The sequence below is a fragment of the Aspergillus multicolor genome (assembly GCF_047715735.1).
Source record: "Aspergillus multicolor strain CBS 133.54 unplaced genomic scaffold BDW74scaffold_27, whole genome shotgun sequence".
Lineage (NCBI taxonomy): Eukaryota > Fungi > Ascomycota > Eurotiomycetes > Eurotiales > Aspergillaceae > Aspergillus > Aspergillus multicolor.
The window spans coordinates 333,174-355,782 of NW_027395978.1; the positions used below are offsets into that span (position 1 = coordinate 333,174).

Consider the following 22,609-nt stretch of genomic DNA (forward strand, 5'->3'; position numbering starts at 1 on the left):
ACTTGTCTCACCATATAGCTGTATAACATGTCAATCAAAAATGGTTGGTAATCTTTTTGAAGCTTTTGGCATGCGATTTACTGATTTTTGCTCTTAAAGAGGCCATCTGGGCTGCCAGCCCCTCCACCACAAGGGGACAGCCCACCCAGCTATCTTCTGATGCTAAAGGCGAACGTCTTGCATATGCGGTATGTCGTAGCCACTCGCGGGCATCCTCTCACGCACTGCACTGGACATTCGTCTAACCCGGAAGGCCCCTCTTCTGACAGTCAAATAAATCCATCTTTCTCCGATCCATCGATGACCCCGCAGTTGCACGTCAATACACCGAGCACAAAGTGCAAACAACCGTTGCCCGTTTCTCACCCTCGGGGTTCTATGTCGCTAGCGGCGATGCAAGTGGTATAGTTAGAGTCTGGGATTGCGTCGGTGAAGGGATTACCAAGGGCGAATACAGCATCGTCAATGGCCGAATCAATGATCTTGCGTGGGACGGTGATTCTCAGCGGATAATTGCAGTAGGAGATGGGAAGCAAAGATACGGCCACTGCATCACTTGGGATAGCGGCAATACTGTGGGCGAAATCAGCGGACACACCCAAGCAATCAACGCGGTTTCAATCCGCCAGCAGCGCCCACTACGTGCAGCTGCCGCCGGCGACGATAAAAACGTGGTCTTCTACCATGGGACACCGTTCAAGTTTAATACTGGCATCCGTGACAAACACACCAATTACATTTACGGCGTTGGCTTCAGTCCCGATGGCTCTACTTTAGTCAGTGTTGGTGCTGACAAGAAAATTTGGTTATACGACGGTAGAACTGGGGAGGTAAAAGGCCAGATTGGGGAAGCGGAACACAAGGGAAGTATCTTCGCGGTGTCATGGTCTAGGGATTCGCGCAAGTTCGTCACCGCAAGTGCTGACAAGACTGTCAAAATTTGGGATGCCGAGGCAGGAAAGGTCACACAGAATTGGAAAATAGGTGGCGAAGGAAACACCAACTTCTTGAATCAGCAAGTCGGCGTGGTTTGGCCCCCAGGCAGGAGCGACAACCTGCTTATCAGTTTGTCATTGAGCGGTGACCTCAATTACCTTGTTGAAGGTACACCGGAGCCGCGACAAATAATCCAGGGTCATCAAAAGAACATCACGTCCTTGACTACGCCCGGATTTAGTGGTGCCGATGAAACACTATGGACGGGAAGTTTCGACGGAAGAGTGTGCGGTTGGGATGTGCCTACTGGCAAAGCGGAGACAATCGAAGGAGAAGGCTCATCGTCGTATATCGCAGGTCTAACATCGACTCAGGAAGGCGCTGGGAGGATCTATAGCGTTGCCTGGGATGATACCATTCGTTCCGTGGACATTGGCTCCAAAACGTACTCTGGAAGCTCTTCCAAGTTGTCTGGACAACCCAAAGGAATCGCAGCCGGAGACGGGACCGTTCTAGTGGCCAATTCCGAAAACATAGAGATCCACAAAGATGGGCAGAAAGTTGGCAACTTCACAACGAATTTCTCCGTAACCGCTGTGGCGGCTCAGGGCAGCGTGGCAGCAATTGGGGGAGAAGATTCGACTGTTCAGATCTGCGATATATCTGGATCATCTCTGACGCCGCAGCGAGATTTCAAGGCGTCGCGTGACGTGGTGTCTGCCCTGGCTTTCTCGCCAGACGGTTCCAACCTTGCTATTGGTGACTCTCGAGGGCGAGTGCTTGTATACAAGGTTTCGGATGGCAGCCTGGTGAATGACCGCTGGACGGCACACACATCGCGAATTACCTCTATTTCCTGGAACGCAAATGGTGCCCATATCGTCAGTGGTGGGTTGGACACGAACATTTTTGTTTGGAGCCTGACAAATCCGGGAGACTGGCTGCAGGTGTCTAACGCTCATAAAGAAGGTGTTAACGGTGTTGCGTGGATAGCTGGGGGCTCCAAAGTGGCTTCCGCTGGAGCCGATGCAGCGGTCAAAGTGTGGCAGGTGGAAGGGCTGAAATGATAGATAGACACTTGTATAAGCAGACACCTGTATAGGCATATTTTAGCTATTGCAGACCATGAAAACATACGATAGATGATCCTTGGACCTGTCGGCAAGGTGCGTGTCACACGTGCAAAAGACGTAGCAATAAGATTAAGGCTGCGGCTGCGCCATGCTTCAAAGGCAGACCAAAGCACCGACCAAGTCGTCACCGATCAGCCGGCGCCCGATCTGGGCGAACGCGGAGCTTCTTTTCTCGCCTGTCGACAGCGCTGGCTCAAAAGCCCAGGCACCCAACCCAGCGAAAATGAGATGAGACCATGTCTGTGTCTGGGAACTCATCGAGCAGCTCCCAACGCCTCCTTCGCTTGCAGATGGTAAGTCGCAAGCCATGAACTTGAAGCGCCTGGCTAAAAAGCGTAACTTACGTTAGCTTCGCCATGCGACATTTATCCTTCCAAAAACTGGTCAGCGACTCAAGGGCTTGGTGCAATTACGAAACTCGCACGCAGATTCCAACGGCCGACCTGACGATGAAGAACGACGCGGTCTTCTTTCTGGGGAGATTCCTCCTCCTCCAGAGGGCCTCGTTCTGCGAGTAAGAGGGAAGTTTTGGGAACAATGGTACTTGACGCGACAATTTATTTCATCGGAGCTTGGAATAGGAGTTCTGAAATGCAGTCTGGCATATTTGATTGGATCTCTAGCGACCTTCGTACCGGTGCTCACAGCGCTGCTTGGTCACCAGGATAGCAAGCACATGGTTGCCACCATAACGGTGTATTTCCACCCAGCTCGATCGCAAGGGAGTATGTTCAAGGCCTTGATCTGTGCATTCCTAGCCTTTATCTACACGGCCTTCGTCTCAGTCACAAGTATGTGCATTGCAATGTTCTTCCAGGACACGCTAGACTTGCTTCCACTGGGACATGCGATTGTCCTTATTGTGTTCTGTGGAGGCGGACTGGGCTTCATCGGTTGGACAAAGCAGAGGCTAAGCGACCCGCTCGTCAATGTTGCATGCTCGTTGGCCTCGCTTTCGACGATCAGTGTCTTGACGAAAGAAGGTGCAGTACAAGCTGGAGACTTATCATTTGCGAAAATTTCCCAGGTCTTGAAAATGATTATCATGGGAGTGACTGCTACGATGGCTGTATCGTTCTTTATATTTCCCATCTCTGCTCGACAAAAGTTGCGGTCAAACCTCACGAACGTCACTAAGTCGATGGCGACTATGCTGGCTCTGATCACAGAAAGCTTCCTGAGCGGTTCTGAAGAAGAGCTTCAGGGTAAAGAATTCGTTGACGCAGCCGCACAACACAAGAAGGCATATTGTCAACTTGACTCTCTCGTCAAAGAAGCTAAACTCGAGCACTATGTAAGAGGCACGGAAAAGGAGTACAGATTGGAGAAGAATCTCGTCCGTTGGGTTCAGGATATAACTCATAACATGGGAGGATTGCGCAGTGCTGCTTCTTTACAGTTTCAATTACTTAGACAAACCAAACCTGTTAACTCGCCGCAGCCACGAAGTGAGGAGTCACACCGTCACGGCTCTGAATGCTACAGGCCATTGAGTCCATGGTCAATACTCGAGGATCGAGCTTACCTAGAACCAATTGATGAGAGACCGGAGGAAGAAGTATTGGAATCTGACGTCCTTCGGCCAACCCTAAGTCGCCGACAGACATCAGAATCTGAGGCTGGAGTTACCCTCATTCCTGCTGATATATTCGCCATATTTATAGACCATTTGGGACCCTCCATGGTGAGCTTAACTGCGAACACGTGACACAAAGGAAACATGCTAATTATTGGCAGAGATCACTTGCTTTCACGCTGAAGGAGATATTCAGGGAAATTCCCTTTGGGCCCGCTCCGCAGTATAAGGTCTCCATCGACAGCAGGTTCAGCACTAGCCTAGACCGCGCTCTTGAGCTCTATAAGGTGTCCAGAGAAGAAGCGCTGAAGACTATATACCGGCAAAAAGATATTTTCAAAGTCAGAACCCTTGAGATTGAAGCAGACCTCGAAGAAGTCGCCGCAAGTTGTGGGCATTTCAGTTTCTCGCTGTTGGAATTTGGCGAGCAGTTGAAAGAATTGCTTTCCATCCTGGATGAGTTACAGCTTGAGTCTGAAGAACGACCCCTTGGAAGATCTTGGACTTGGTTGAAGTTTTGGCGTAAAAGAGACTCTGGGCGGAGGAGAAAGCTCTCCGGTAAGTTATGCCACATCGACCTTTTGGCGCATCGCCATGGGCCTTGACTGATCGCCACTAAGGTCAACCGTTAATTGAGTCGAGCCCTCTGAGGAGCGCCATTGCTCTTCCGCTGCCCCTAGATGACTCTTCACATCCTCAAAATGGTCATTCCAAATCTGGGAAGCCATTCGCGAAGACTAGATTCGGATATCAGATATGGAAATCACTCGGCGTGTTCCGTCGAGATGATATGAAATTTGCTATCAAGGTCGGCACCGGTGCAGCACTCTATGCTTGGCCATCCTTCATCGCTTCGACTCGACCAATTTACTCGCATTGGCGAGGGGAGTGGGGTTTGCTATCTTACATGTTAGTTTGCTCAATGACCATTGGGTCCTCCAACACCACCGGATATGCACGTTTCCTAGGTACATGTCTCGGTGCGGTATGTGCTATACTGTCGTGGTATATCACGGACGGGAACGCATTTGGTCTCGCATTTTTAGGTTGGTTGATGGCTACGTGGACAGCCTACATCATTATCGTTAAACGGCAGGGTCCCATGGGTCGCTTTATCATGCTTACATACAACCTCTCTGTTCTATACGCCTACTCACTCACTCAACAAGACGGCCAGGATGATCAAGACGAGGGGGGAGACAGCCCAGTTATTACTGAAATTGCGCTTCATCGGGTTGTAGCCGTGTTCTCCGGTTGCATCTGGGGTATCATCATTACCAGGCTAATCTGGCCCATTAGCGCACGGAAGAGACTGAAGGACGGACTCGCCTTGTTATGGCTCCGTTTGAGTCTGATCTGGAAGTCTGGGCCGCTATCTGCGACTCATATTTCCAAACAGCCGACTGAATTCATGACTGCGAGGGATAAGCTTGAAGTTGAGCGATTTTTAGCCCATCTTGAATCTCTTCAGGCCTCAGCACGGTCTGAATTCCAACTGAAGCAAGCGTTTCCGGATGCGGCTTATACTAACCTTCTTGTGTACACGCGAAGCATAGTGGACGCCTTTGTAGCCATGAACCTCGAGCTGGCCAAGAATTTGACCGCTTCGCGAGGTGAACTGGCCATTCTTGACTATACCGCTCGAGAAAGAGGGCATTTGTCCTCCCGCATCAGCCATTTATTATCCTGTGAGTGGACCCAAATGCTCTGCATTTACCGAACTAATTCTGTTCTCAGTCATGGCTTCTTCCATGAAGCTGCAGTATCCTTTGAATGATAACCTCCCCAATGTTGAGCATGCGCGAGACCGGCTGCTTTCCCGTCTTTTTCATTATCGTAAAGATCCAGAAGTCTCCCAATCCTCCGCGGACGAGGATTATTCATTGTTATACGCTTACGGTGTGTCCTGCTCAATTTCTATGCACCCAAAGCAACTCTAACATAAGGGCCAGTATTGGTGACCGGGCAATTATCGAAGGAAATAGAGGGGATATCGGAGGAGGTCGGACGCCTGTTTGGGGTTCTCGATGAGGATGCAGTGAAACTATATGCATAGAATAGATATGAAGCCCATTAGTTGATAGTCACGTCGTAATGCCATGAGGAGATAGTCTGCTTTGAAGGCTAGAGGTATGTATGCAGTTATACTCTACAGTAAGTTGGTTTGGCGGGGAGAAACGATGAATGCGGCCCCAGAAATTCAAACCTCCTTCCCCCAACTCTACGCACCCCCGTCCATCACCTTGCAGCTTTCTTAAGCTCGATTTGATCTATTTCTGAGCACTTCTATCGTCTAGGGCCTATTTACTGTGTTATTCCGCCCCTTGGAATGTCTTTCCCTTCATGAAGCTCTAATTATCTGCCTCCTCGGCTTCACGCAGCCCGTCGCGTCTCCGCGAGCCTCACATCATCCCCCGACCATGCAGCAGATCGACCCTGCGGCTTTGAGCCGGACAGAAGACTCTGCTCCCGCGGTAAACTCGTCGAAAAGCACCGCACCGGCTCAGAAATCAAAAGCGCTGATATCTGTGTCGCGACTGGATTTGGGACCTACCTATATTGAGCTTAGAAGCGCAATTGGGGGTGACAAATGGGCTGAGTACAAGGAGGCCACCACTCTCTTTCTACTAGGTATGCGCCTAGCACCGGCTTAAAGCAGCTCATCATGGCCATGTACGAAGTACGTACTGACTAGTCTTTTCTCTCTTCCACAGGACAATTGAATCAAGATGAGCTCGCATCGCGCATTGATCCGATAATATGCGCCGATCAGAAAATCGAACACCTCCATAATAACTTCGTGTGCGCGATTATTGCCAATCTTACAAGAGATCTCCCCGACCATGGAGTTGCTAATTGGGTATCGGCGAACGACAAGCCGTCCGTGGTATCGAAACCAACCTCTGGGGATGCCGCCGAGCAGCGACTCAAGACGGAGGTTATGCAGTTACCTCCAAGAGATCGCCGACGGATCAAAGCGATCCCAGAGGTGAGCTACGTTCGATATCCAGATGTGCCCACTCCGTATGAGCCAGGAATAGCTAACGATTCGTGTTTGCAATCAGCACGAACCCCAAGAAACAGTACGGCATGAACTGGAGGATTATCACCTGGCTAAGCAGATAAAATTACCAAGTCAGGTCCCAGCAAGCGCCGGCGGCTTAAACATGACGAGTGAGTAGAGATTCTCCACGGCTACATCTCACAATTGAGACTTACAGTACTTCTGCACAGATTGGGAGTTAGAAGTCCGAAAACGTTATGCGCAGCCACTCGCATCAGAAACCGGCGAGTTCCCGGACGCTGAATCAATACACGCCCGAATGACCCCTATCTGCTACGAAGAGTCGGTCGTTAATGGTGCGAGTGTCGCATGCGCCGAGTTCATGGCGATCGCAACAGAGACATTTGTTAAGGAGGTGCTTTCAGTCGTGTTTGCCCGCACAAGATCTAATGGCCCTTCTGGTACCATCAATGGTATGATGAAACGGTCATATAAGCAGCAACTGGAGCGCGAAGAGTTAGCATTTACTCGTGGTGAAATTGCCAAAGACGGTGCAACTGGGCTGCTTCCTGTCGAAGCTAAGGAAGCGAGTACTCGCAGCTCCCTTGGGGTTCGCGATCTCCGACTTTCACTAGAACTCGGAAGCGGAGTTTTAAGTCATATGCCATTACTTGTGGACCAGATCATGGGAGGCTACCTCGAAGACGAGCTAGAGGCTGACAAGCGAGATCGTTTTGATGATATGAATGACGCAGCGCCCATGAACATGGTGGACGAAATGGATATAGACGGAGCAGATTGGGGTTGGGAGGGGGCCACGTCAGGCGATCACCAACATTTAAGTTCTTTGCTGGACGAATGTTTATCAATGGCCTCTTGATCAACTCCCTCACTCTCGCTTTGCTCATCCCATCTCGAGGTTTTCTTGCACCTTCTTTCTTTATGTTACCGACTTCCTGGTCTAGATAGGCCACTGCAGCATTTTAGCCTGCGAAAAGGCAAAGGCGTCCTGGGAGTTTTGGAGTATCCACAGGCTCTGTGGTATTGTCTGGTGCTTTTTTTGGATTGGATTTAGATTGCGTTGTACTTCCCTCTACACTCGCTCTTTTCTCACAATAACCAAGAGCACGGCCACCGCACTCAGACGGGCATCTACTACATCACATTTTCCAGACGCCATGAGCGGACCGCAAGTCCAAAGGGAACCCAACCCGCAGGGCTCTTTATAAACAGCGAATATTTGGTACCCGCAGTAACATGACAGAGGTTTGGCTGAGTGCCGACGCTTTTTACTCTACTGTCCTTTTCACCCTTTCCCATGAGCGAGCCCATATACACTAAATACATGGGCGATGGCTTCATGAATTACTAAAATCCGATTCCTAATCCTGTACGCTCAGCCTTTGCACTGAGCCCTTTAGACCTACCTATTTGGCGGGTTGATGGTATCTAGAACATTAACAGTGACCCTCGCCATCATAGAGTATGCCATGTAGCTTCATCCCTCTACACAGCTGATAGACTGACTGTAGTGCCACAATAAAAGGCCAAAGGGAAGAATTGTGCTATGATTCATTGAGCTCTCGGTTAGATCATCCCAAAATGCCCATTAGGAAGAGACTTATGCTAATAATAAGAAGAAGGATAGCATACACGATCGAGAACAGCCGCTGCTACTGCGTCTTTTACTGAGCAAGACTGTCTGCAACCAACTTCAGAATATCCTCGGTTGATTTATACGCGTTGACAGGATCCTTGGCGACAGCTTGCCATATTTCACCATGCTTCGGCTCGGAAAGTACACACTTCGAGATAACGTCGGCGCGTTTTTCCTGTGAGTGGTGGGCCGTTAGTGTAAGTTCTTCTTTGGTGCACGGTGGAAAATGGGAGAGGGTGCAATGAAGAGGGATAAAACATACATCTGTACCATGCTGCAGCAGGAACTTGTAATACCAAGCCCAGGCGTCGCCAAAGTCACTATTTGATACAATCGCCTTTTCGAACCAGGTCATAGCTTTCTCTAGTCGGCGTTCTAACCAGAAGATTCGCGCGACCGTGACAAAGAGGATCGGGTCATTATCAACCTTCTTGATTGCTTCTAGACTTCGCGCCTTGCGCTGCGAGCGTGGTTCGAGGTGCCAGATACTTTCACTCCATAGTAGCCCCGACGACGGAATTTCTTGCAATGCTCTTGCCATCAGAACCTTGGCCTGAGGAAGGTTATTTGCTCGTCGTTCAACTCGAACACTCTCGGTCCAGAGTTCGGGGCTACTGGGAACCGCTAGACGAGCTCTATCAAGCACCGATCGGGCTCTAACCACTGCACCAGCCTTTTCTTCCAGTCTTGAAGCCAATAGCCAAAGAGGGACAGACTTGGGACATGCCTTGGTACCAGTTCCGTAAGCCTCGCGAGCCTGAGGGAGCTTGTTCTGGGACTCATATAGTTGACCCTTCATCATCCAGAGCTTGTCTGCCTTAGGGTACAATTGGAGACCTTGGTTAACCAAGTCGAGCGAATCATCAATATTATGCAGTTGCCGTTCAAAAGCAACGCTCTTTATCCACACGCGATCTGTTCCTGCTTCACGTCGAGCCGTCGCAAGAAGTTCCCGAGCCTGATCCGTTTGCCTGGCGTCCGCCTCCAACTTGACTGCGGCTAGCCAAATATCTTCGTTGTTAGGGTTCTGGTTGAAAGCACGACCGAGCACCCGTCTTGCATCGTCAATTTCTCCAGATTGCCACTTCTCCTTTGCAAGCTGTAACCATAACTCTTCGCTCTGAGGACAAGCCTCTACTGCTTTTTCAAGGACTTGCCATAACGCCTCTTTCGTCCCATGGTTACGTTCGAGGTCCGCAGCCGCCATCCAGATTGATCGGCGATTGACAAAGACACGCAGCGCGTACGCGTAGATAGCCCTCGCTGTTTCGTACTTTCCTCTCGCAATGCTCGCCTTCGCATCATCCATCCAGATGTCTTTCCGGTCATCATCTTCATCTAGCCCCCATCCGAGCGTCTCCCGAATAATCGCGCTGCAGGTAAGAATTGCCTCCTCCTCTTCGCATTTCTCAGCTTCTGCTATCCATTCCTCCCTTTTGAGCATAGCATTCTCCCTTGCCAGTGATTGCACAGCTCGCTTCATGACATTTACTTTGTCAAATGTTCCCATTTGCTCTTGTAGTCGGGAAGCAGCAATCCAAATCTCATGGCTTGTAGGGACAGCTTTTCGTGCAGCATTCAGAACTTTTTGCGCATTTTCCGGTGTCTCGAGGCGCGCAAGCGCCAGCCATAACTCAACAGAGAGCGGTATCATCTCAACCGCTTTGGCGAGCAGCAGGCGTGCGTCTGCGGGGTCTTCTTCGAGGTTGACGGCCTCCTTCCAGATTGTGACGGACTGGGGTATATGGAGAATAGCTTGTCTCAGGACATTCTTCTTTGCCCGTGGCTCAGTTTCCAATCTCATGGCTTCGATCCAGAGCCGGGTAGAGTGGTCGTTATTCTTAATGGCATTCGCGGCAATGACTTTAGCATTATGCCCTTCGTTCAGACGGATGTTCTCAAGCCAGGCGTCTTCGCTTTTCGGGCAGAGTTCACAGCCCTTTGCAATCATATTCCGTGCAGTAACAATCCTTCCCGCGAGCTCCTCCAATCGCGCGAGCGCAATCCACCCAGGGGCATGTTTGGGGTTCGTCCTTGTCACAGATTCCAGCAAGACGCGCACGCGTTTGACATCACCAACTTCAATTTCGCCTGCCTTTAGTTCCGATTGTGTAAGACTCGTAAGATAGCCCTTAGGATCGATGCTGGTCGCACTCCCAGACGCTGCATCTCCGGATGAACCCATTGCCGCCTGGTCCAGTCGAACCTGCAAGACCTTGTCACGAGCAGCACTGATGTTGGCAAAATTCGTTATCATCCCGTCTGTCCCATCTGCACTTGGGTCGGTCTGTGATCCATCATCGGCAACAGTTGTATCAAACTGGGTGGAGTCTCTCGCATTTGCGAGCACACTATCAGGAACCGCGTAGAAACGTTGTTGCATACGTAGATTCTGCTTCGTTCGTCTGTTCTTTCCCGTAAGATCGCCCACTTCGGGGAGGTTTGCCCATTCGTCTTCCGACACCGAAGCGAGAGACCGCTTCAAATCCACGAATTGCTGCTGGATCTTCGGGTTTTTCCGTTCATACTCTTCCTGCTCCAGGCGTTCTCGAGCTTCCCTGCGGCGAAAGGTATCAAGTCGGTCATCTATCCAAGGAAAATCGGGGTAGAACCCGATGAACAAATCATTCCGTAACAGAAAGAGGAGTATGCGATTTACTAACCTCCGTACTTTGCGCCGCCTATCCATCTTTTCATCTACCTCTCTGTATATGCGATCTGCTTCGTCATCCTCCTGGTCAAACTGACCGTAGGCAAACAGCCCAACCTCATTATCGGGGTCTTGAAAACGTTCATCTTCTTCTTCCTCTGCTGGTTTTTCCTCTCCTTTACCCTTCTCTCGCGATGCGCCATAAGCTGTTGGAGGAGCCGCACCAAGTAACTGTGCCCTTTTCGCAAGCGCGGCCTGGATTTGTTCTGGAGTTGGGCCTTCTCGAGCAGGACCTAGATCCGAGCGAGTGGTGAAGCCGGTCGCACCTCGACCTAAACCAGCAACGTAGTTTTCGGGAGCAGGTTGACTCAGGAAATCCTTCCGACCGGACGCCATCCTAACGAGACCCTTAAGGTCAAGGTCTTGACGCGGAGATTGCACTTGAATGGTTACGGAGTTTCTGTTAGCCCAAGAGGCAATGCGGCAAAATGATGGTTCCGCTCCGTTATCTTATCTCTTTGAACATACTACGGGGTTACAATTTACAAACAACACTCCACGAGTCCGTCCACACCTGCTGATGAGAAGTCGGCAAACTGTTTTGGGACTATCACTATCAGCACATTATTGGCGCCGCGATCCCCAAACCCCGCCAAACACCGATGTATAGTCAAACTAGAAGTAATCATAGAACAAGAAGAATCTTTTGGCAGACACCAGGAGATCGAAAGATTGGAAGACAAGAGAAAGTAAAACGAAATGAACAACAGAAGTTCGTATTCCGTTACAGGTCGCGCCAACGCTAGTCGCATGCTCGTTGCGCAGATACATGCAACGCTCTAGCTACGCGCGTAAGGATGAAAACCTCGGTGGCCTCCACGTCCCCCACCACGGTAGTTGGCGCCGGGCTTCCCAGCATTCTTAGGCCCGGTCGGGGCGTTTGCAGGTGCGGCCCCTTGGGGCTGTGGAGTTTGACCTAGACTGAGTTAGCATTACAGGTGAGCAATTCTTAATACGAGTGTCAGAATGCGTACCACGTCCCACGCTACTCGATCGATTCATGGCCTGGGGACCCGTGGGAATGTTGGGCTGTGGCACTTCGTCGTACATGCCTTCCCACGATGTCGGACCACCTTGCTGATAGGGAGAGAATCCTCGGTTTTCCATAGCCCGACGAGCCTGCTGTTGCTCGTATTTCTGTTGTTCAAAAGCAATCTGTTCGTGGGCATTGTAACCGGGTCCTCCTCTAGCTCCGGCGGCATAATTGCCACTTATGTTCATGTTTCCACCTCCATTACCACTCATACCCATTTGCCCCGCCATGTTGTTTGCCTGTCCTTGGTTTTGCATCTGCTGTTGCATTTGTTGCATCATAGCAGGGTTCATCATGTTTTGCATTGATTGTGGAGTTGGGCTCTGTGCAGGAGGACTCATGCTTGGTGATTGCTGGTTGTTTCCCATCTGCATCTGCTGCAGCTGCTTCATCTGCATTTGCTGCATCAAAGCCGGATTCATCCCAGCCATTCCCATGGCACCCATTCCTTGGCCCTGAGTTGCGGCCACTGCCATCTGCTGTTGCATCAAAGCAAAGTACTGTTGCATGCGTTGCCAATACTGGGCCATCATTTGGGGTGTGAGCCCGCCGGGCATGCCGCCTTGCCCCTGAACACCTGCTTGCTGCTGGGAGCCGTCTGATCCACCTTGGCTACCATCTCTGAAATCCCTACCGCGACGGCCACGGTCTCCGTCGTCGCGTAGATTGCCCCTTGGCTGGGCCTTTTTAACTTCAATCGGCTTACCAAGAATGTCGAGAGGACGCGAGAGCGCTGCTTCGACCGCGGCCTCGCTATCAAACGTCACAAAGCCAAAGCCACGAGGGCGGCCGGTATCCTTGTCAATCATCAAAGTTGCATCAATCACACGACCAAACTGCATAAAGAACTGTTTGAAGTCCTGCTCAGTGGCCTCTTGGCTTACACCACCAACGAAGATCTTGCTTGTTTTCTCCTGCTCGTCACGTGGGATGGCGCGTTTCGGATCGATCTGACGATACGTGAGCAAACATTCAAGTAACAGTATGAAGTATGGTAAGACTTACAATTTTCCCATCTAGATAATGCTCTTTGACCATCACAGTGTTCACCGTCTTAGGGTCCCTGAAAGTCAAAAAACCGAAACCTCTTGACCGGCCCGTTGCACTGTCTCGCATAACGGTACATTCCTGTACCTCACCGAATTGCGAGAAGTACTCCTTCAATGATTCTACCTCGGAAGTTAGAACATAAGATCTTCAAGGAGAGCTAGGCCAGCTCGTTGACGGTACGTACGATCTGTTGTCTCCCAGTTTAACCCACCAATGAACATTTTCCTGCCACGCGTAGCTCACATTAGCTAGGCTGTCCTCTTTAGTACAAATTAAACAAACAGAAGACAAAATGGGGTGAAAACAAAGGGTAATAAGTAGGGGAAAATGTGAAGGAAAAGACACATAAGCGGCATATTGCTGGCAATGGCTGACGGTCCACGGCGAAGAAGAAGGCGTCTCGGCTCAGATCTTATCAACAGCTGAGCAGATATCGTTCGGTATTGGAGGTGTAGTCCTGGGTGCATGAAATGACTTGTTCGATGTTCCCTCAATTCTTCAGCTGATGGTCTAGCACGACTGGCCATCGAGTCCGTATGCTAGCGTAAATGGTGTCTATTCCGATTTTATTCATAGCCACTGGATTACAAGTCGACCCAGCAGTTTGAGGATCAAACGACGTGGGCTCCAGAGACCGGTTGGGTATGCGAGTAATAGACAGACCACAAGGGAGAGGTATGCCGGGCGGAAAAAGTCAATTGTTCTCTGTCTCTCTGACCAAGGTATCTCTGCCTGCTGTCTATGGAGTCCGAAGCTAGTAAACTCTTCGATTATGCGCAGCTAGCCAACCGAGGGCGCTACTCCTCAGTGGCTGTGCTGTATCATATACCGATAAGAGGCTATATGGTATCAGCTGTACAACAGTCGATCGAGATTGAGGCTTGTACAGCTATGATGTCGACATGTGCCTCCAGATATTGCCATACTGATGCTGACTTGCTGGTCTACCATCGCTAGACCTGAAAGGAAGAGAGCTGCACTTCCACCGATAACTGGCCGCGTCTAGGCTCTGATAGATAGTCGCTTTTTTGGCCAAGATCGATCGCGGACTCATTCATTCTATCACAAATAGTCGCATCCAACAGAAGACCTTGATCCGAGGGAAGAATCCCATCCTCCTTCCCAATGCGGCTGACCTTGCATGCCTCAAAGAGCGAACCCACTCAGAACAGCCAAATATGAGCCATTATGCATGTGGTACGCAGTACGCTAAGCGTATAGCCCGCCACCATCATGTGCATGGACAGAGAGGTCCACTAAAGAGTTTGAGGGCCTCCAAGACGCTTCAACTCCAGGCCATGAAGCGCGCAGCAAAAGCAATGAGTGGAAAGGTGTTGAGAGTGCAAAAAACTGGAATTCCTTTTTTTTTTTTTTTTTTGAAATGGAGAACTTACCCATCTTCTTTGATGCCAGTTCCCTGCTGCTCCGGCTCTCCTGCTGGACCAGTAGTCTGGTTTTGAAACCCCGAGTCAAGGCCAGATCCATTTTGATAGCCTCCTTCATACGTAGAGGTTTGGTAGATACCATGCGTGTTTTCAGACTCATTCCCATATCCTTCGATTGACTGAATGGCGGAAGTCGCTGAAACTTGAGCTGGCGCATCGGAGGGTGTAGGGTTGGAAGCTACTGGAGCCCCACCAGCGGGAGCTGCTTGGTTTGTTGTCTCATCTGCATCGTACCTAGAGGCCAAAGCGGGTTAGATGGATTATTGCAAGACTGGTAAGCACGAGCAGCATACAAATCGGCAAAAAGATCCTCCTCAACATCCTCTGGCTCAGCCATAGTGTGAGTCGATGCCTACTGATGACAGAAAGAAGGGGATAGTCGATTGCAATTGATCAAAGGCGGAGAGCAGTGCTGTCCGAATCTCAGATTTTTGAAGCGATTTGACCGGAAGCGAGTCGCAACAGATTTCGTAGCAATGGGTTATAGAATAATGAGAGTAAGGTAAGGTGTTGACAGGGAAAGACGAGGAAATACGCGGAGACTAAAGGGTGAGAAAAGAACCTTGGAGTGAGGAAGGAATAGTCAGAATTGCAAGGAAGGGGAAGCAATGGTGTTGGAGAAGTGCGGAAAATTACCATTTGTACCGGAGGCGTCATGCGGAGCCAAGACTTCATTTGGACTACTTCAGATATGGATTATGGAGTATAGAAGGGTACTCCGTAAGGTAATTTACCGGTCTCCCAAGCATGGCAAGAGACCTCAAGAGTCGACCTCGACAGTCAACCCTCATATTTTGTGTCCTACGTTTAAAAGTAGAAAAGTTGCTGTTTGTGTAGCGGTCCTACTGTCTCGAGTACTGACCCAGTACTTTATACCTACCTTCATATATTAGATAACTACGATTAGTGTCACCAAAGCACCCCGCAATTCCCCTACAGACCTGTGACCCTGTTCGGTTGACATCATCTCCGCAGCACGAGTGGCCTCGCTCTCACACAATCATGGCTGCTAGGAGACAGCAGCAGCAGGTACGTTCTCTCCCCATGTCTTCGCTTGGAGGTGACTAAATAGACCTGCGAAGGAAATGGTTCAGGTTGGTTCGTACCTCATAAGATCTCTCTCTATGGATCGATGTCAAATCAGGTGGCTGATTACTCCCCGCGCCCATATACAGACCGTTCTGAGTAAGTAAGCTTCAATATTGTTTACTCAGAATTGCGCTTAGGTACCTAACGAACTAACAGACAATTGACTTCCTCTTTCTGGAGAGCCAGGTCGGTGTCCCAAAATCAGCAAAGGACTCCCGACTCCCCTGATCAGAACCTTGTCGTTGGTGCCTCCTACTCTCACGCCAACATCCCGAAGTCAGTCCCCTTTGAATCGAGCTATCATACGCCTTTGTTGACCGGATCCTTCGTTGTCCAACAGTGGATTGCCTCAGCATGCACGACCCCGGACACCTCCTCGTTCGGCGTCCCACAATTCCACACGCGTATCTCCGTCTCGTAACCGACCTGGGTTTTGGGTCGCATCTCCGCGTGCGTCATACTCTGGTATCATGAATCAAGAGCTTGGAGCTTGGAAGCATGATGACGTTGTGGGGACACTCGCCGATGATGGAGACGATACAGGAGAGGATGTCGTTTATGAGGACGATGAGGACGAGTTTGGGCTTCCAAGCATTGCGAGCATGCGCAAGAAAGAGAGTCGCAAAACTTGTGAATTTCAATCTAAGAACACTCAGATACCAACTTTGAACTTCGAGAGCAAGCCGTCAACTCTTGGTGTCAATATATCAAGCAATAGGCAGCGAGCGAACAGCTCGGATATTGCCGAGGAACGCGATATCCCGTTGTATCCCACAGCTCGAAAGGGAGAGGGTAAGATTCTACGACCCCAATATAAAGAGATCCTAAAAGGTACGCCGAAGCTGCTTTTGAGATCATCAGTGGAATGTCCTAACATATTCTGAAAGACCCGGCAAATGCATTGAACATCATCAACCATGGTGTACCCCCCAAAAACGCAGAGCAGAAGGAAATTAATGCGCACGCAAGTCGCATATCAAGGATCAACAAATTTAAGCGTCTTTTACAAGCGAGTACTGTGCCTCTTTCAGAATTACGAAACCTTGCCTGGTCGGGCGTCCCGGACGAAGTACGGGCTATGACCTGGCAACTACTCCTGGGCTACCTTCCCACAAACAGCGAACGGCGTATCGCCACCCTCGAGCGAAAAAGGAAGGAATATCTGGACGGGGTTCGACAGGCCTTCGAGCGCAGCGGCGCCGCAACGACTGAGAGCTCGCGGTTTTCCAGTACCGGACGTGGCCGGGGCCTAGATGAAGCAATATGGCATCAAATTAGTATTGATGTTCCTCGCACCAGCCCACATATCCAACTCTATAGCTACGAAGCTACTCAACGGTCGCTAGAAAGAATCTTATACGTCTGGGCTATTCGACACCCGGCTAGTGGTTATGTTCAAGGTATAAACGACCTTGTTACACCACTCTTTCAAGTTTTTCTGGGCGTTTATGTTACGGATCTCAACGTTGAGGAAGGTATGGATCCGGGCCAGCTCCCTCGAAGTGTATTGGATGCGGTAGAAGCAGATTCGTTCTGGTGTCTGACGAAGCTATTGGATGGTATTCAAGATAACTACATTTATGCCCAGCCAGGTATTCATCGGCAAGTGAGAGCCTTGCGGGATCTGACCATGCGTATTGACGCAACTCTCGCCAAGCACTTAGAGCAGGAGGGTGTGGAGTTCATGCAATTTAGTTTTCGATGGATGAACTGTTTGCTCATGCGGGAAATGAGCGTACAAAACACAATTAGAATGTGGGACACGTATATGGTACGGTTCAGTTTTTTGTCCATGCAAACCTTCCTTCCTCATGGCGGCAAGTGATAATCTAACCCATGTGAAGGCCGAAGAGCAGGGCTTCTCCCGATTCCATCTGTACGTGTGTGCGGCATTCTTGGTGAAATGGACAGACCGATTGGTGAAAATGGACTTTCAGGTATGTACTTGCCGTCTTCAACTAGAGGCAAATTCTGATGGACTCGTTAGGAGATCATGATGTTTCTTCAAGCCCTTCCCACAAGAGACTGGACCGAGAAGGATATAGAGCTACTTCTCAGCGAGGCATTCATCTGGCAAAGTCTCTTCCAAGACTCTCGAGCGCATCTTCGTCCTAACACAGGAGACCGCACCTCAGATAACGGCTTTCAGTGATGGGTGTTTGTCCGTGCCCTCATAGTTGACGTGTCTTTAACATGCAAGATCTTGCTCGAAACCTAGCCATTTCAGGTTGGAGCATCCAGTTCGCAACGCTTTGGTTGCTTCGCGACTACATTTCTACCCACGAGTTAGTGAAGCACCGCTCGATATCCGATTCTACCCCGCCGTTGATCGAGCTCTTATCGAAATTTACCCGCACCACCAATCGGCATGCGCACAATGAGTGGTTAATCGTGCTGTCCGTTGCCTTTGAGAGTTAGATTAGACCTCCGATTGGGTGTCGGTGATGAGTTTGCGCAACACGCCGCCGAGAAGAAAGACGGGTTTAGGTGCCACTGTATGCGTGGGGAGGGCCATACCTGGTCCAGCATCACAGGGATGACGTAGGAGCAAGATGGTGTGAATATCTTCTTGTTTTCATATATTGCGATGTATCTTTACCTAGGGCAAGCATATAATATGACATTAATGGTCCGAGAGTGAGGAGCGTGGACAAACCTTAGCCGGCCTTTCCCATAGGGGTTCACGCTATATCAGGCTCCAGACAACTTATAAACTTATTGTTGGGAGGTAAACCGTCGGGACAATCCCCGGCGCGAGTTGATGTGTACAACAAACAAACTCCGTGGACTGATTTTGTCTTGTATTAAAAGGAATGGGATAGACAGGAGGGACAGTATAATGATTCTAACAACCGGCATAGCCAATATAAAAGGGTGTCCAATCGAGACGATGGGTCAAAAAGGTATTAACAAGAAACGCTAAAGTCATCAAATATGGCGCTTGATAAGAAGATGCATGGACAGAAAGCCGGAGATAGAATGGCAAGATATTTGAAGGAATCCACCGAAGTTCGAAACCTACGACTTTGGGTCTCAGTAAGCAAAGCCATACCCAGGCCTTGTCGGATGGCGGCCATCAGGAGATCCATGGCTCTCATGGCTGTCGCGACTGCCTCGGCTGTTTCTGCTCACGTTACGGCTGTGTTGGGGATCGTCCCGGTATTGAGAGTCTACAAGACGATCGGTGTCCCGGTAAGGTTCGTAGGGACCGGTGAAATTGAAGTTGCTCATCTCCGAATAGTCTTTGCGAGGTGGGTGATCCATCAAAAGTGAATCACGAGCGTCAAGAGGAGTGAGGTCATCAATATCGCGGTTCATTTTTTCTAACATAGAAAGGCCATGTCAGTGTTTGATGCAAATAAGCTTTGCGTGGATTTACTCACCAGCCTCCTTTCTGCGCCGAGCATGGGGGTTTTCACGGCAACAAAGAATAATGGCGTTGACAGCTATAAGGATGGCAAGAATACCGGTCAACGCTGACTGGACGACAATCAGGACAACGCCTGTAACTGTCTTGGTTGTCTGAGAAAACCCAAGCCGGTCGACAAAAATCAGCACGCAGGCGACAGATAGAACACGCACTACCTGAATAGTGATGTTGATCCATTGAGTGGACTTGGCGACATATGGCCGGTGCCAAAGCAGAAGAATTAGCATTAGCGCTTCGACAACAAGCTGACCAGTGGATTGAACCATTCCATGTCCATTTGCACCAGCAATAATGCAGCCTTTGATGAGCATATAAAGGATAGCGGGAATGAAGAGCCACCAGCAGCCCTTTCTATAGTTGTCGTAGAAGAGGCTGTATTTTCGCCAGTTCTCTTTGTTCTCGTACAACGAGGATGCATCGCCTTCAGATTTCTTATACTTCCGGGCTAGATGTACGATGCGGAAAGCGAAGAATCCGAGGACGCCGGTGAATAGAGCCAGAGTCACTCCTGCGAGAAGCTGTGCCGCCCAGGAATCACCTTTCGAAAACTGGTAAACGCAATACATGACCCAGATAGAATAAACAACGAGAATCAAGTTCGTGATTGTACGAGCAAGGAGACCCCAGTAGTGTTCACGGAAATCGGCAAGCTTTTTAGGGAAAGAGCCATTGAGCGCCCACAGCTCGAGTATTACCTTGACGAGCAATATGCCCACTGTTATCGCCGCAATAACAATGGCGAAGATTAACAGGACGGTCATGAATGTATTGGACTGTGGGATAAGCAACTCGTTGCTCAACTTGGAGATTCCATCTGCTGAGAGAAGGCTCTCTTCGCCACTCGAGGTGGCATTGCCGGAAGACGTGCTGTTCACCGAGGCTTCCACTTCGCGCATAACTAGCCGTGCTACTCCGGGTAGCATTTCAAGTGATCTCTTTTGGGTAGTGTAAGATGACGAAGTGCTCACATCCTGCCAATAGTCATAGTTGTTCTGGGTAAGATTCCCGCCCGTTAAACGCCTGAAGTTGTCGATCGAATGTTGCATCGCGGCCAGTGGTATCAAGCCGGTACTAAAGGCGAAGTTCTTTGCGAAGCTGCTGTAGACTTTGGGATAGCTGACACTAAGCATGCCGGTGGTGGCCATAGTGTGGAACCAGCCCATAACTTCTCCGAACCCTGGACTAGAAGTCGCAGAGCCAACGTGGCCGGCAGATCCCAAGGCTGAAAGTCCACTTAAAGCCAGTGCAGCCCCAGCCATGCCGGCAGCAGCATAAGAAACAGCAGGGACTTCCGCTGATTTCCCGTTGCTCAATTCAGACTCGATGCAGGCCACTTCATTGCCGTCGTCCTTTGACTTCAATTCGAGCTTCGCCACTCCATCAAGGTCCGGTATCGAGAACGCAATTGCCGGAATCTGACTCACATACTCGTCGGGAATTGTCTGAGAACCTGTGGCCGAGAATGTGCCAGCTGGAACAGGGCAAAGCTTCTCAACGTAATTCGCGCTGTCACAGGGATCAAACTCCTTGGTATACACTTCGTTACCATAGGCAGTTACAGATAATGACGCCGTGACATTCTGGACTCTCGTGTTTGTGCCAGATACGTCGAAAGTGATGTTCTTGGTAGACCGAGAAAAAGTTATGTCCAGCTTGTTCACCTGAATATCGGAATCAGTCAAGCAAGTTGAAAGACTTTCTGTGCTCAGGGTGTCAGCGGCATAGCCCCTGGCAGCCAACAGTGCCAGCACAGCGAGGGTAGTAGGCGAATATATCAAGCCTAGCATATTGGCAAGCATAAGTAGTGGCCACAGTTCGTACCAAAAATCAAGCGACTCCTATGGGACACTGCGGTACAGGGGCGCTATAAATAAATCACAATGATTAGAACGGCGTTATTCGAATAGAGTCTGATCTTTCGCACCAGTCGAGTTGATCAGAAATAAAGAAGCAGGGTCAACCTGTCGGGAATGCAAGAAAAGGAAATGAATGCGATCTCGAAAGTGACGAAGAACGGAAAGACACAAGACTGGGAGGATGCAAATTATTCAACAGAAGGACATATAGTAAAGCGATAGAAGAGCCGAGCTAGAGCGCCTTTTTTGGGCTGGTTGGTAGAAGTCTTCCACTCTTCCTGGCGCTCCCTCGGGCGTGGCGCTTGAGAGTTCAGCCCTTTGGGAAAAAGACGAGCAAAACAAAAGAAGCAGGTACGTAGTACGGCGACGGCAAAGACAGACGCGAAGAAGATATTTCAAACGAGTGTTGCAGCAGGGAGACGATGAATGAAAGATTGAAGGTGAATGACTGAGTATTCAGAAGAAGACCGCAAACGCACAAAGAAGTCAGCAGAAGGGAAGCCGGGGGGAGGAAGCGCTCATGCTGGAGACACTACTCGCCCACCCTAAGAGATCCCAGAATCGAGGTCATTAGGCCGCGCCGCCGCTAGATACGAAAGTGGCCTAAATTAGCCACGATTCGCCAGAGCAAATGTCTAATAGGAATGCAAGAAGAAAGCCCAGATGGCTCAGTGGCTGAAGGCTGCAGCGGGTTGCCCCTGAGTGTCTCAAGCCGGGATAGAAAGTGGATGCTCATTGGTTTGTGGATGGGTCTGACTGGATCACTGATAATCGCTGCTTCTTTTGAGTCAAGTTCTAGACCTCAAGGCCTACACTTCTAGTTTTCTGAGGCACACACACTATGGTGTTAGAACCAACAGCCGTCGAGTTGATCGTGCAGATAATATATAGCAGCATGTACCCTAGGGCGAACACAAGTCTCGAGAAGGCAGCTGAATACATAGATGTCTCCGTATAATGTGGTTATCAAACTGACTATAAGTGGGTAAGGCTTGGAAAGTGGACTCCGCATTCCGAAAAGTAGGCAATGGGGCAGGAAAACGATAATAATAGTAGTAGATTCTGTAGTTATAGTAGAGGACTTTTGATAGGACCATAAATCGATGGATCAGAGAGCCCTCGGCTCCGTGTGGTTGAAGCAAATGTTGGAAATACATACGGAGTAGTGGTCATGCCTAGATACTTCTCTATTACGGAGTAGGTAACTAGTAGTAGTGATCTAATAATGGCCGTGTCTGTTAGACAATCACCTGTCGTATATTGACAATAATTCAACCAGCCTCCACCTGGCCAATGATGCTCTCCTGGTTCCCAAGTTACAGCCCCTGACCTGTGGCGGAGATCTTGGTTTTCTGGCTTTGTATATAGGATAGGAGTATTCTCCGTTTCATTATTGTTCTACTCCGTGGCTACAGTATATAAACAAAAGTAGATAGATATAGAGTCAGTCATGTACCACTTATACTAGAAATTCTATTACCATGAAACAGGCACTCCGACATTGTCTCAATATTATTGACACCAATGGCTTGACGCAGTTTAATTACGCTTTAATTAACATCCCGTGAGTTGATACCTGTGTCCATAATTGTAACATTTTGCTATCTAGCACAGGACCCACTTACTAAACACGAGACAAAAAAGAAGACAGTGATTTATTGTTTTATTATGCTTGTTCTAAGTTCGCAAA

General features: G+C 49.5%; 6 protein-coding genes across 6 annotated transcripts; 2 read left to right on the forward strand and 4 right to left on the reverse strand.

Moving 5' to 3' along the window:
- Positions 1–27: 27 nt before the first annotated feature.
- BDW74DRAFT_169895 (uncharacterized protein) lies at positions 28–7,529 on the forward strand (the record flags this gene model as incomplete). The annotated part of the gene is made up of 11 exons (XM_073727072.1): positions 28–47; positions 134–188; positions 270–1,976; positions 2,419–3,753; positions 3,831–4,203; positions 4,326–5,333; positions 5,383–5,546; positions 6,072–6,228; positions 6,360–6,634; positions 6,711–6,819; positions 6,880–7,529. The coding sequence occupies 11 exons, from the start codon at positions 28–30 to the stop codon at positions 7,527–7,529; spliced, it is 5,853 nt and encodes a 1,950-aa protein (XP_073580669.1).
- A 599-nt stretch (positions 7,530–8,128) lies between these two features.
- BDW74DRAFT_68486 (U4/U6-U5 snRNP complex subunit PRP6) lies at positions 8,129–11,384 on the reverse strand. Its single transcript, XM_073733446.1, has 4 exons — positions 10,970–11,384; positions 8,569–10,864; positions 8,303–8,481; positions 8,129–8,214 (listed from the first exon to the last, which is right to left on the reverse strand). The coding sequence occupies exons 1-3, from the start codon at positions 11,350–11,352 to the stop codon at positions 8,335–8,337; spliced, it is 2,826 nt and encodes a 941-aa protein (XP_073580670.1). The 5' UTR covers positions 11,353–11,384; the 3' UTR covers positions 8,129–8,214; positions 8,303–8,334.
- A 326-nt stretch (positions 11,385–11,710) lies between these two features.
- Positions 11,711–13,580, reverse strand: BDW74DRAFT_68542 (heterogeneous nuclear ribonucleoprotein HRP1). Its single transcript, XM_073733448.1, has 4 exons — positions 13,284–13,580; positions 13,055–13,218; positions 11,991–12,999; positions 11,711–11,932 (listed from the first exon to the last, which is right to left on the reverse strand). Exons 1-4 carry the CDS (start codon positions 13,318–13,320, stop codon positions 11,796–11,798), a joined length of 1,347 nt encoding a protein of 448 aa, XP_073580671.1. The 5' UTR covers positions 13,321–13,580; the 3' UTR covers positions 11,711–11,795.
- On the reverse strand, positions 13,309–13,733 carry BDW74DRAFT_68552 (uncharacterized protein). Its single transcript, XM_073733450.1, has one exon. It carries the CDS (start codon positions 13,624–13,626, stop codon positions 13,372–13,374), a length of 255 nt encoding a protein of 84 aa, XP_073580672.1. The 5' UTR covers positions 13,627–13,733; the 3' UTR covers positions 13,309–13,371.
- A 1,769-nt stretch (positions 13,734–15,502) lies between these two features.
- Positions 15,503–18,176, forward strand: BDW74DRAFT_68615 (GTPase-activating protein GYP1). Its single transcript, XM_073733453.1, has 7 exons — positions 15,503–15,573; positions 15,627–15,729; positions 15,790–15,909; positions 15,974–16,464; positions 16,521–17,404; positions 17,478–17,570; positions 17,621–18,176. The coding sequence occupies exons 2-7, from the start codon at positions 15,677–15,679 to the stop codon at positions 17,783–17,785; spliced, it is 1,806 nt and encodes a 601-aa protein (XP_073580673.1). The 5' UTR covers positions 15,503–15,573; positions 15,627–15,676; the 3' UTR covers positions 17,786–18,176.
- A 435-nt stretch (positions 18,177–18,611) lies between these two features.
- Positions 18,612–21,045, reverse strand: BDW74DRAFT_68570 (transient receptor potential ion channel family protein). The gene is made up of 2 exons (XM_073733452.1): positions 19,017–21,045; positions 18,612–18,956 (listed from the first exon to the last, which is right to left on the reverse strand). Exons 1-2 carry the CDS (start codon positions 20,860–20,862, stop codon positions 18,667–18,669), a joined length of 2,136 nt encoding a protein of 711 aa, XP_073580674.1. The 5' UTR covers positions 20,863–21,045; the 3' UTR covers positions 18,612–18,666.
- Positions 21,046–22,609: the final 1,564 nt, after the last annotated feature.

Bases quoted from the DNA above. Each gene is read 5' to 3' on its own strand.
- BDW74DRAFT_68486 (XM_073733446.1), bottom strand. From the start codon at position 11,352: ATGGCGTCCGGTCGGAAGGATTTCCTGAGTCAACCTGCTCCCGAAAAC. The intron at 10,865-10,969 runs GTTAGTAAATCG...CTTTCGCCGCAG, and splicing joins AGGCGGCGCAAAGTACGGAG to GGAAGCTCGAGAACGCCTGG. The intron at 8,482-8,568 runs GTATGTTTTATC...CACCACTCACAG, and splicing joins TGCTGCAGCATGGTACAGAT to GAAAAACGCGCCGACGTTAT.
- BDW74DRAFT_68542 (XM_073733448.1), bottom strand. From the start codon at position 13,320: ATGTTCATTGGTGGGTTAAACTGGGAGACAACAGATC. The intron at 13,219-13,283 runs GTACGTACCGTC...CTTCCGAGGTAG, and splicing joins AAACTGGGAGACAACAGATC to AATCATTGAAGGAGTACTTC. The intron at 13,000-13,054 runs GTAAGTCTTACC...ACGTATCGTCAG, and splicing joins ATTATCTAGATGGGAAAATT to ATCGATCCGAAACGCGCCAT.
- BDW74DRAFT_68552 (XM_073733450.1), bottom strand. From the start codon at position 13,626: ATGGCCAGTCGTGCTAGACCATCAGCTGAAGAATTGAGGGAACATCGA.
- BDW74DRAFT_68615 (XM_073733453.1), top strand. From the start codon at position 15,677: ATGTCAAATCAGGTGGCTGATTACTCCCCGCGCCCATATACAGACCGT. The intron at 17,405-17,477 runs GTACGGTTCAGT...ACCCATGTGAAG, and splicing joins GAATGTGGGACACGTATATG to GCCGAAGAGCAGGGCTTCTC. The intron at 17,571-17,620 runs GTATGTACTTGC...TGGACTCGTTAG, and splicing joins TGGTGAAAATGGACTTTCAG to GAGATCATGATGTTTCTTCA.
- BDW74DRAFT_68570 (XM_073733452.1), bottom strand. From the start codon at position 20,862: ATGCTTGCCAATATGCTAGGCTTGATATATTCGCCTACTACCCTCGCT. The intron at 18,957-19,016 runs GTGAGTAAATCC...TTTCTATGTTAG, and splicing joins TCGGCGCAGAAAGGAGGCTG to AAAAAATGAACCGCGATATT.